The sequence below is a fragment of the Ptychodera flava genome, chromosome 15 (genome assembly GCF_041260155.1).
Source record: "Ptychodera flava strain L36383 chromosome 15, AS_Pfla_20210202, whole genome shotgun sequence".
In the NCBI taxonomy this organism is placed as follows: Eukaryota; Metazoa; Hemichordata; class Enteropneusta; family Ptychoderidae; genus Ptychodera; species Ptychodera flava.
The window spans coordinates 18,881,636-18,894,511 of NC_091942.1; the positions used below are offsets into that span (position 1 = coordinate 18,881,636).

Below are 12,876 nucleotides of genomic sequence, written 5' to 3' on the forward strand. Positions count from 1 at the left end.
AATATACACCCCTTCATCCTCCCAGTAAACTATACTGCTACCATACTAAACGTTAGAGTCTCTGCTTTTTGAGAATATATAGTATGAGGGGGTTTCCTTGTTATCTTTGATGTGAAAAATTGCTTTGTAAAAAACTGTTGGCAACATGCAGCTCCACCTTAACACAAGTTAATTTCAAATTCAAGGTGTCATTATTTTATATGTTAGGGCCTATTTATTTATTGTTGGTGTCATCTGCAGTTACACAAGTTGCTTCATTTCCAAAAATTACTTGTGCGAACAAATTGTGAAGAGTATACAGGGATAGAATATCTGTCAGTGTCATAATACTGTAGAAGGTATTAAGTGTTTGGCACATCCAGTCGATTTATTACTGGTTGACTTATTTAATGAGCTTTAAAGTGTGGTAGCCCACATTGTTTTAACGTTTTCACCACCATGGAACTCATCTTTAATCACAGACCCAATTAATGATCAGGACTCTATCCTCTCCAAGGACCTGTAATCAAAGTACCCATTTAAACAAGTGGGGATTGTGTCATCAAGGATGATTATTTGTATTATTGTTTTTGTTGTTGTTGTTTGCTGCGACGCATAGAAAATTCCCATTTGTAAAATTTCACAGATTCATTGAAAATGCTAACAAGATAAAACAAACTCAATGATGCTATTACAACTAAGTAATTCTTATCTCGCATACTGTCACTCATGAGTTGAAACTTGTGGACTTCACGATGAACTTTCGCAGTAGATCTCAAGATAGGTGGTTTCATATGTCATGAAATTGCACGTGAAATGAACCCTTTAATTTCGCAACATTGAATTTTTGCCATTACTATGATGATTGATACCTGTCAATTAAAGTTCGGTTCATAAATGTGATTGGCTTAATTAATACTAAATGATAGGTGTTTTTGATCGATGTTTGACCAATTACAAGCATTTACAAGCAATCTTTTAACATTGGGGCTAGCTGATCATGGAGTTTCAGATCTCACAGAATTAGGTGGAATATTACGTGGAATTCCAGGATTCCGGCATTTCCAGGAAATATAACTGCAAGGACCCAATCAAACAACTTGATAACGGCCAATGAACACGCCCAACTTTCAGGAAGCAAAATCAGTAAACCTATAGCTACAGTGTTAAATATCTTTCGGCGTCAAAATGTGCGTTGGTCAGGTTTTATCAATTTGTTAAATCTTATTACCCTGCATAGGGAATCAACATCTCTACAAGCTCACACCATGAAGTTCACGTTATGGAATTCCCAATTCATAGGTACCAAGATACAGTTTGTCTCTGATTCTATCATTCAAAACAACACTGAAATATTTGTTGTAATTGAAACAAGAATTGGACAATAACATCCCAGCATGTTTATCATCACGGGACGGCTGCTATCTTTAGATCTACCAGTGGCTTGTTTCTACATACACTAATCTTTCAAGTGAAATCTTACATTTCAGAAAATAGCGTCAATTTTTGACTTAAATTAATTTTTATCATTAATACCAAAATTGAGGTTTTTTACCCCAAATATACACCCATTTATCCTTCGAGTAAACTACTGCTACCATACTAAACCTTAGAGTCTGGTTTTTGAAAATATAAGTATGAGGGGGTTTCCTTGTCATCTTTGATGAGAAATATTGCTTTGTAAAAAACTGTTGGCAACATGCAGCTCCACCTTAACACAAGTTAATTTGGTCACATTGTTTAATATGTTAGCGCTTATTTATTTATTGTTGCTGTCATCTGCAGTTACACAAGTTGCTTTATTTCCAAAAATTACTAGGGCCAAAGTCCCTGAAGCTACTATAGACATGGATACAAAATTAAGTATTTCCTGACTGTATGAAATCATCTCACTATTAAAGGTCATCCTAGGGACATGTAAACCAAATATTAAAGCTGTCTGACCAGCGGTTTTGAAAAAACAAGCGACTCAACAGTTGACAGAGCTCTGCTGTGTTATGTAGAGAATAACCTTTTGTGACACATGTATTGATGAAGGTGGATATCTTTGATAGCTCATTTCAGGATGGCCTGACCAAAAATGGAAAAAAATTCCGTAAAAATACAGATTTGCATATTTCATCAGACTATATTAGTCTACAATAGCAAATAAACGAGAGTTAATTACATTCTAATTAAAGTAAACAAGACTTGCTTAAATCAAGATTTACGTCATAATAAAACAGCATATCTGTCAGGTTATAAAGAATCTTGAGCTGGTTATCTTTTATTTTCATCCTATTAACCAAGCACATTTTAACTTTCAAATTAACATTGTAAGTAAGTTCTGTTGAATGAGTTGAGACTGTACATACTCAGAGAAAGCACACTGAAGAGACAATGTTTGTAACTTGAGAAGTTCAAGGTCATCAAAAGCATTATAAGGAATCATGTTACACTTTCATTGCACTGTTTACACAGATTGCATAATTGCTATAAATAGCACAAGGAATCTTACAGCCCAGCTTTACCATAAAAACCCTATCACTTTGACCACTCTTTTAATTGACCACTCTATTTTTTTCCTCAAAAAGTAATCTTATTTTATCCTTACCAAGTCAACCATAAATGGAAATTAGAACTTTCTCTATCTCTATTTGTTTTAACCACCCTATCATGACAAACTATTATGAGCAATTTCTTTTAGATAACATAAATGGTGGTTCAGAAAATATCAAAGTTGGGATTCAGGAAAGTTGCCTTTACATGTTTTAATCCTCAATTCACTATGAACTGTCAAAAAAGTTTAACTTTCTGATAATTCCACACTAAAATTATTTTGGCTTTGATGATTTCCTAATTAATTCAATTATTTAAAAACATATTAATTATTTTTTTCTGGGTGAATTGATAGGGTTTTTACAGTACAAGAATTACATACAATGTAAGTCAAACTTTGACCAAAAATGACAAAAAAATTCCTTAAAAATACACATTTGCATATTTCATCACAATTTGAACAAATCTAAGTTGGGTTATCCCTAGGGACCTGTATACCAAATAACAAAGCTGTCTGACCAGCGATTATGAAGAAGAAGATTTTTTACCAAAAACACCTTTTTGGCATTAATTTGCCTATTTTCAACAATATCACAAAAAAAAAAAAAACAGTTTCTCAAAATCATATTTTTCTCTACACAACAAATATCAAATCAGTAAGTACTGCGGTTCTCAAGATATTTGAGTGGACGGACGCCTCACAAACGGACATACATACATACATACATACATACATACATACATACAGACTGACGACGGACGCCGGACGGATACCCATCCCAATAGCTTCTATAGACTATAGTCTATAGTAGCTAAAAATTACTTGTGCCAACAAATTTTGAAGAGTATGCTGTACCAGCTTAGACCGAACTTTTATGTTGAAAGTATATCTTTCGTAGTACCTTACATGTAATATTGTTCTGAATTGAAGAGAAAAGAGATTGAAATAAATTTTAATTGTATTTGTAGTTTCTCCAGGTGCCACAAGTACCACCACAACATCTAAGTCAGGTCATGCCAGTGCCAGTACAACCACAACTAATAATGGGACAAGGAAATCCAATCCTAACAGCACCACCGCCTGGTACAACGTTTTACGGTAGTACGGTATGTATAAAAAATAATCGCAATCATACCAATCCATAATCCAATGACAGTAGGTCAGAATTCGTAAGACAATAGTTGTAAACATTGACACAAAACAGCACAGAACAGACAGTAAATAGACAGTACACAAACAAAGTCATATTCAAGAAAGAAAGATATATGGACCCGGCCAGAAGACCAAGAAGTGACATCAGGTGTTTCGAAAATAGTAAGCGCATCCTGCTCCACATGTGGCACCCGCCATCAATCTACAGTCAGATAGGTAGTGGTCACTAACTAAGGCCAAATGTCACCGATACTATCAGTGATCATTTGTCGAAGAGAGATATTGTATTTATCTACCAGCTTGCGATACCTGCCAAAAAAGCGTTTGAATGTAGAGACAAGTCTTGCTCTGGTGTAACCTTGATTTAACAGTTTGTAAGAGAGATGTCTCTCTACCAAATCACCATATGAACTGCATGCTGTAGCATATGGAATAAGCTTGGAAATGTATACCCCATAAGCTGGTGAGAGTGGAATATTACTTATGAGGTGTGGAAAATTGATTATACTAAAGTTTAAAGTTTGAAACTTTACCCAGCCAGCACCTGGAATGAGATTGCCAAGAAAAATGCTGCCTTTGGTCTTGACATGGCTGATGGTTCTTTCATCAACCCTGGCCCTAGCCCTGGCTGCTGCAAACTCTGCATTAGTATTATGAAGGAAGGTTTCCCACTGAAAATAGCCAATATTTGATCTAAAAACTTGAGTTGATCTTGCAAGCACTCCAGGTACTCTTTATCATCTGCAGGTCTGGTCCCCGGGTCTCTGGCCACAACAGTCCACATGCAGCCCTTAATTAGTTCCAGAGATCAGCTCTGGAACTGTTAGTTTTTGCTCACTTTCTCTTTCTTTCTTTCTTTCTTTCTTTGTTTCTTTCTTTCTTTCTTTCTTCTTTCTTTCTTTCTTTCTTCTCTATTTCCGGTATTACTATCATAGAACATGCTATACACAAATTTTACCTTAATTACCCAGAATGCATTGCGACATGCTTATGACATCATCGCTCAGCTCGGACGGGTTTTACGGGCATTTCTTGTGTGTTTATTTATTTATTTGTTATTCTCTATTGCTCGACTATCATATTGCATTGAGCTATTAATAATTCTAGCTTTCTTTCGCTTTGTTTTTTGTTGCTTTTTGATTTTATTTTTCTCTAAATACTCGCTGTACGTGGCTATACTGTTTCGCCCGAATGCTCATGAGACAACAATGGCGGCGGATTTCGCTCGCATAGAGAGAGAGAAAAGTAGGCTTTCCGTTAGTTTACAAGCGTGGCTGGGCACATCGTGTACCTAGGCGAGATGGGTGTGCTCGAAAACGAAGATCAATGCAAAATTTGGATTCAAAATCGGCTGTTTTGGCGGAGAAACTGCCTGCCGTATTTCTGAGGAGCCACCAGCGGTTTTTCCTATATCAGTCTGCAAGGCCATTTAACGCCGGTAACACACAGCCCTGTCACCGCGACGGCATGCGTTGGCTGCACGTTAAAGCAGCTCAACTTTCCATCCAAGATCAAACCGTCAGTATCTTGTGAAAACAGTGACATTGCAATGAAAATTGTTTTAGTCTGTGCTTTTAATCAAATGACAATGCATGTGGCCTCGTTTTCAATTTCAACGGCCTAGGTCCGATGTTTCCTCTCGTCTGATCATCGTCGTAAACCATGCGCCTCTTTACGGCAACAACTCAGCGCTACCCGTCAAGCGATTGATTTTTGCGTAGGTTAGCGGAGCGAAAATTATTGCTCTAGCTGCGAGAATGTCGTCTGATATACATTTCCGTGCGTTGTCGCCCCTCGTATGTATCTGTTGCGTTTTTACCGTACATGTAGGCATTTGTAATCTGTGGACTGCCTTGCTTTTAGCTGTATTATGGTGTTTATACTGCTAGCAGCCCTGACTATAGATACGTGCTTGAATATTAAAATTCAAAGCACTCTTTCATTCTGCACCTATCTTTGTCACACATTCTCTTGTTGCAAATGCTTTCTAATTGCTACTTGAGACTGGATATTGTGGAGGAATTCAGGTTTCCTACTGAAATATTAGCAGATATTTATTCAAAATTTGCATTGATCTTTGCTTTTTGAGCACTGCACTTACCTTGGGGGACACAATTGTGCTAAACAGAGCTTGCAATTTAACTTACACTAAGCCAACTTTAAAACTTATGCAAAAATGTAAGCAAGATGCCCATGCACTGCCATTACAAAGGGGACTTAATTGTTCTTCACAAGTCATTGACAATGACATAGTCCCCACTTGTAATAGGGGAGTATTAGTCTTGATGGCGCAGGGAAATGTGGTCATTAAGAAGTATCACTGGAGTGTATATGTTCAGATCTATGTGGGCACATAGGTCTATGTCGTTGTTCCCAATTTGAAACACATGAGGCATGTCTAAGTTATGGTTCTAAATCGGGAAAAAAGATCAGACCTCTAGCTGTATTGGCCAGCCAAGAAATACATGTGCGCATAATAATGAGGTACAAGATGTGACATCTTGAGGTCTAATATCCTATCAGAATTGGAGGGTATAGAACTTGTGGTTACTGAGTTATGCATATATATGTATAATCAAGGTTAAAGGTCATAAGGTCACGTGACATTTTGAGAAAAAAATTGTATTGCTAATTAATCCCTATATGCCAAAAATCAGACCTCTAGCTCTATTCGCTTGCCCAGAATTAGATATGTGCATAATTAATGAGGTAAAGCGTGTGTTGTCATGAGGTCTCCCATCCTACTAAATTTAAAGGACATAGCTCTTGTGGTTATGTATTTATCGACATAAACGTATATTTCAGGTCAAAGGTCATCAAGGTCACATGACATTTGGTCAAAAAATTTCTATCCTATAGTTATCCCTATATACCAAAAAACAGACATCCAGCTCTATGGGCTTGCTCAGAATTAGATGTATGCATAATTAATGAGGTACAGTATGAAGCATCATAAGGTCTCCCATCATACCATATATGAAGGATGTACCACTTGTGGTTACTGAGTTATGGACAAATATGTATATTTGAGGTCAAAGGTCATCGAGGTCATGTGGCATGTCAAAAAAATTGTATTGCTAAGTTATCCCTATATACCAAAAATCAGATCTCTAGCTCTATTGGCTCGCTCAAAATTAGATATGTGCATAATTAATGAGGTACAATATGTGGCGTCATAAGCTGTCCCATCATACCATATATGAAGGGTGTAGTAGCACTTGTGGTTACTGAGTTATGGACAAATATATATATTTGAGGTCAAAGGTCACCAAGGTCACGTGACATTTTGTCAAAATATCTGAGATATCTGTGTGAACGGATGGACTCACGGATGGACTCACGGACGGACATGACCCAATCTATAAGCCCCCTGGACTTCATCCGTGGGGACTAAAAACTGTGTCACTGCATCCTTTTTGCAATATGAATACGATGAGAAACTAAATTTTTCTTTTTCTTGGCCTTATACATGGGAGTCTATGGACTGCCTTATACATGGGAGTCTATGGACTGCCTTATACATGGGAGTCTATGGAGACTGCCTTATACATGGGAGTCTATGGAGGTGAAAACTAAAAAGTCCTCTAACACGGCCAAAATTGATCGCATTGTGAAACAAATTGACGTGCATCTGTATGGGGTAGGGAACTATCCTTGTGCAAAGTTTGAAAGAAATTGACCTGGGCATGTCTGAGATATCTGCGTGAACGGACTGATGCACGCACGCACGGAGGACGGACGGACGCACAGACGCAAGGACAGGATCAAACCTATAAGTCCCCCGGGACGGTGTCCGTGGGGATTAAAAATGGCAGATGGTTACCTCTGACACTGTTTTGTCGCATGAGACAGAAAAGTCCAGGAGGATATATATGCAAATTACCTGATTTTCCTGGCTTCTTTTTCCTCCCAATTTCAAAATTTCCAGAAAATTTAACTTCACTATGGCTGGGTCAAATTTTTAGCCCCCATTTGCCATACATATATGGTAATTGAGAGGTTATATGGTTGAAAAAAGTCTGTATGTGAGATGTCTGTCTGAATGTATGGATGTCTGTCCGTCAAACGCAAAAACTCCCGAACCACTGCACGTATTAAGCTGATTTTTGGTGTATTGATGCCATATATGGTCTAGATGTGCCGTTGTTAAAATAAACTTTTTGGTCTCATGGATATGCAAATGAGAGAGAAAAAAAGGCGAAAATGGTCAAAAATCAATAACTCAGGAACTACTCGTCTGATCGTAGTCATATTTGGTTTTAAGGTACCTTAGGCCCCACTCATTTAAACATATAGATTTGATGTCAATATTTGATGCTTTCTATATTTAATGAATTTTTCCTCTCTTTTTAGCTCCGCTGTCAGCGACGCGGAGCTTATCAAATAGGTTGATTTTCCGTCGTCGTCCGTCAACAAATGCCTTCTCCTCTGAAACCACAAGTCCAATTGCTTTGAAATTTTATATAAAGTTCACTTGGGGTGACCTCACTTCAGTTTATTCAAATCGTGGTGAAATTTGCATATTTGTATTTTTGGGGCATTTTGGGAATTGTTCAAATTGTGCAGAAACATGCAAATTAGCATTTTTAAGGCAATTTTTGCCATTTTTGGTCAAAAAATGTATTTCTCAAAAAGTACTGGTCTGATAGTTTTGAAATTTGGTATACAGGTTTCTATAGATGAACTAAGTAATATATTGAATTTCTGATGAAATCTGTAATTTTGTATTTTTGGGGCAACTTTTGCCATTTTTGGTCAAAAATGTGTATTTCCAAATTACTCATCTGATAGCTTTGAAAATTGGTATACAGGTTCCTATACAGATAAACTAAATGATATTTATTGAAATTATGATGAAATCTGCAATTTTGAAATTTTGGGGCAATTTTTGCCATTTTTGGTCAAAAAATGTGTTTCTCAAAAAGTACTGGTCTGATAGCTTTGAAATTTGGCATACAGGTTTCTACAGATGAGCTAAGTAATATATATATTGAATTTCTGATGAAATCTGTAATTTTGTATTTTCGGGGCAATTTTTGCCAATTTTGGTCAAAAAATGTGTATTTCAAAAAGTACTCAGACTGATAGCTTTGAAATTTGGTATACAGGTTCCTACAGATGAAGTTAATGATATTTACTGAAATTATGATGAAATCTGCAATTTTGTAATTTGGGGCAATTTTGCCATTTTTGGTCAAAAAATGTGTTTCTCAAAAAGTACTGGTCTGATAGCTTTGAAATTGGCATACAGGTTTCTACAGATGAGCTAAGTAATGTATATATTGAATTTTTGATGAAATCTGTAATTTGTATTTTAGGGGCAATTTTTGCCATTTTTGGTCAAAAAATGTGTATTTCCAAAACTACTCATCTGATAGCTTTGAAATTTGGTATACAGGTTTCCATAGATGAACTAAATGATATTTATTGAAATAATGATGAAATCTGCAATTTTGAATTTTTGGGGTAATTTTAGGCCTTTTTTGGTCAAAAAATGTGTTTCTCAAAAACTACTGGTCTAACAGCTTTGAAATTTGGTATACAGGTTTCTATAGATGAACTAAATGTGATATTTTGAAATTATGATGAAATCTGCAATTTTTATTTTTGGGGGCAATAGTATAGATTTTATGGTAGGGAATGTAAATTAACTTATATTGTCGATACCTAGCAAGAGTTTTCTGTAGTGTCTATGGCTAAATGTACACTGTTTTTATCGTCAGGTTTTTTTCCGTTGGCTTCGGCTAGAATCCAAAATGTGATCTTCATCGTTACCAGAACATTCACCATGACTAGTATAAAAAAAACCCTCAAATTCTCTGTGTCATTACTCAGAATATGCCATGCAAGAGCAAAGTGTACATATTGAGAACGTCAGTTTGATCGTTAATGAGATTCAGTGTTAAGTACGAAGTATTGTTGTCGGGGACCACTTGGCAAATAAACTTTAATATATTCCAAGATAGATCGCATAAAGAAACATCAGCAGTTGCCTGTCCCGGTTCCTCGAGGGTCTATGCTTAAACCAATGGTCCGATCGTTTTAAAATTTGGTGTGCAGGTGCCTTGTGATAACCCAAAAAAGAATTTGAAATTATGGCAAAATTGCTTATTTGTATTTTTGGGCAATTTTTGCCATTTTTGGTTTAAAAAATCGTCTTTGCAACTGTGTATGCCATTACTTTCTCATTGGGTGTGCAGATTCTGGGAGTGACCTGAAGATGACTTAAGGTGAAATTTGCAAATTTTTTGGTACTTTTTGCCATGCTTTCAAAGTTGGTACACAGGTTAAATATAGCCGGTCATTCATCAAAGTCAAGTACCGCCTGTGTGAATGAGCAGATTATGATTGTGCTGTTCTAGGCTGATAGGAATGATGCAATTTTAGATGGTAATTGATGTTTTAATTTTAACTGAATTTGACTTACATTGTATGTAACTCATGTACTGTAAAAACCCTATCAATTTGACCAGAAAAAAATAATTGATATGGTTTTAAATAATCGAATTAAATTAGGAAATCAACAAAGCCAAAATAATTTTAGTGTAGAATTATTAGAAAGTTCAACCTTTTTGACAGTTCATAGTGAAATGCTTAACATCTTGGGTGATTTAAACATATAAAGGCAACTTTCCTGAATCCCAACTTTGATATATTCTGTACCGTCATGTATTGTTCTCTGTATGTTATCAAAAAGACATTGCTCAAAATAGTTTGTCATGATAGGTTGGTCAAATAAATAGAGATAGATAAGTTCCAATTTCTATTTGTGGTTAACTTGATAAGGATAAGATAAAATTATGTTTTGAGGAAAAAAACAGGGTGGTCAAATTAAAAGAGTGGTCAAAGTGATACGGTTTTTATGGTAAAGCTGGGCTATAGGATTCCTTATGTTTTATTTATAGTAATTACGCAATCTGTATAAACAGTACAATGAAAGTGTTACACATTTCATTATAATGTTTTGATGACCTTGTACTTCTTAATTACAAACATTTGTCTCTTCATTGTGCTTTGTCTGAGTACCTACAGTCTTAACTTATTCAACAGGACTTACTCAGTAGTTTTTGAAAAAAATAGCAATGGTGATTTGAGAGTTAAAATGTGCGCGGTTAATAGGATGAAAATACTGATAAAGATAACCATCTGAAGATTCTTTGTAACCTGACAGATATGCTGCTTTTTTATGACGTAATCTTGATAAGCAAGGCATGTTTACTTAATTAGAATGTAATTAATTCTTGTTTATATTATTATAAGCAGTAGTATCAAGTTCAACAAGCTGATATTTATAGGTTGGTCGGCTGTTGGAGGTTAAAAGCTGTAAAAAAAATGTATGCATATCTGTATGTCCATATGTCTGTCTGTATGTATGTATGTATGTATGTATGTATGGGTATATATTACGTATGTAGGTATGTAGATACTTATATATGATCCCATGGTTCGGCGAGAAGTTGTGCGGCTCCGCGAAAAACACGAATGTACGATGACGTCAAACAGAGAAAAATACCATGGGATTATATATTTATCACATGAACAATCTTCTTATTTTTCTTTTGACGTAGAGGAATCAAAATTATTGTAACAAATTGCATGAATTTCGTCGCGATTTGTCTTTTATTTACGCGGATCACTTTGATTTTTTGGTGTTTTTGGTTAAAAAATCTTCTTCTCTGAAACCCCTTGTCCGATTGCTTTGAAATTTTATATACAGTTTGCTTAGGGTGACTTAAATCAGATTTGTTCAAATGGTGGTGAAATTTGCATATTTGTATTTTTAAGGCAATTTTTGTCATTTTGGTAAAAAAATCTTTAAAAATCTTCTTCTTCAAAACTACTGGTCAGATAGCTTTGATATTTGGTACATAGGTCCCTAGGGATGATCTATTTCAGAATTGTTCAAATTGTGCAGAAATATGCAAATTTGCATTTTTAAGGCAATTTTTGCCATTTTTGGTCAAAAAATGTATTTCTCAAAAGTACTGGTCTGATAGTTTTGAAATTGGTATACAGGTTTCTATAGATGAACTAAGTAATATATATTGAATTTCTGATGAAATCTGTAATTTTGTATTTTTGGGGCAATTTTTGCCATTTTTGGTAAAAAAATGTGTATTTCCAAATTACTCATCTGATAGCTTTGAAATTTGGTATACAGGTTCCTACAGATAAACTAAATGATATTTACTGAAATTATGATGAAATCTGCAATTTTGTAATTTTGGGGCAATTTTTGCCATTTTTGGTCAAAAAATGTGTTTCTCAAAAAGTACTGGTCTGATAGCTTTGAAATTTGGTATACAGGTTTCTACAGATGAGCTAAGTAATATATATATTGAATTTCTGATGAAATCTGTAATTTTGTATTTTGGGGGCAATTTTGCCATTTTTGGTCAAAAAATGTGTATTTTCAAAACTACTCATCTGATAGCTTTGAAATTTGGTATACAGGTTCCTACAGATGAACTTAATGATATTTATTGAAATTATGATGAAATCTGCAATTTTGTAATTTTGGGGCAATTTTTGCCATTTTTGGTCAAAAAATGTGTTTCTCAAAAAGTACTGGTCTGATAGCTTTGAAATTTGGTATACAGGTTTCTACAGATGAGCTAAGTAATGTATATATTGAATTTCTGATGAAATCTGTAATATTGTATTTTTGGGGCAATTTTTGCCATTTTTGGTCAAAAAATGTGTATTTCCAAAACTACTCATCTGATAGCTTTGAAATTTGGTAAATTTTTGATTGATTGATTTATTGTATTTCTAGGCCTCGGCCCCTATACAAAGGAGTTACATTCCAGATGAAATAGTTACAAATGAACATTTTCAAATAATTATGGAAAAAACCCGCCAATATGCCAGGAACAAAACAAGATTAATTTACATATATAACATATCACTTCTTTACGTACATGAAAAGCCTTATAAATATATGTGTATAACTGACACAATAATTCTTTATCAGATGTACGTAATAGGCGATAAAATTTACAAAGATTAGGATGTATAATAAAGTCACTGGGAAGATATCTATTCGTAAATCTGTGTAAGCAGGGCTGACACTACACTGAATACCACTTCATCTGCCTTCTTCGACGTTTAATGGCAGACACGCACAACGAAAACATGCAAAGATTTGGCGGAATTTGAAATTACAATTCATAAACAAATATTTTTAAATTAAAAAGCATGACGTA

General features: G+C 35.1%; 1 protein-coding gene across 1 annotated transcript in view; it reads left to right on the top strand.

Annotated features, from left to right (window-relative positions):
- LOC139152270 (uncharacterized) overlaps positions 1-12,876 on the top strand; it is a 186,530-nt gene that overhangs the window by 46,718 nt on the left and 126,936 nt on the right. The window contains exon 2 of the mRNA XM_070725413.1: positions 3,496-3,624. Coding sequence (XP_070581514.1) covers positions 3,496-3,624 — 129 coding nt within the window. The remainder of the gene's footprint in view (positions 1-3,495; positions 3,625-12,876) is intronic.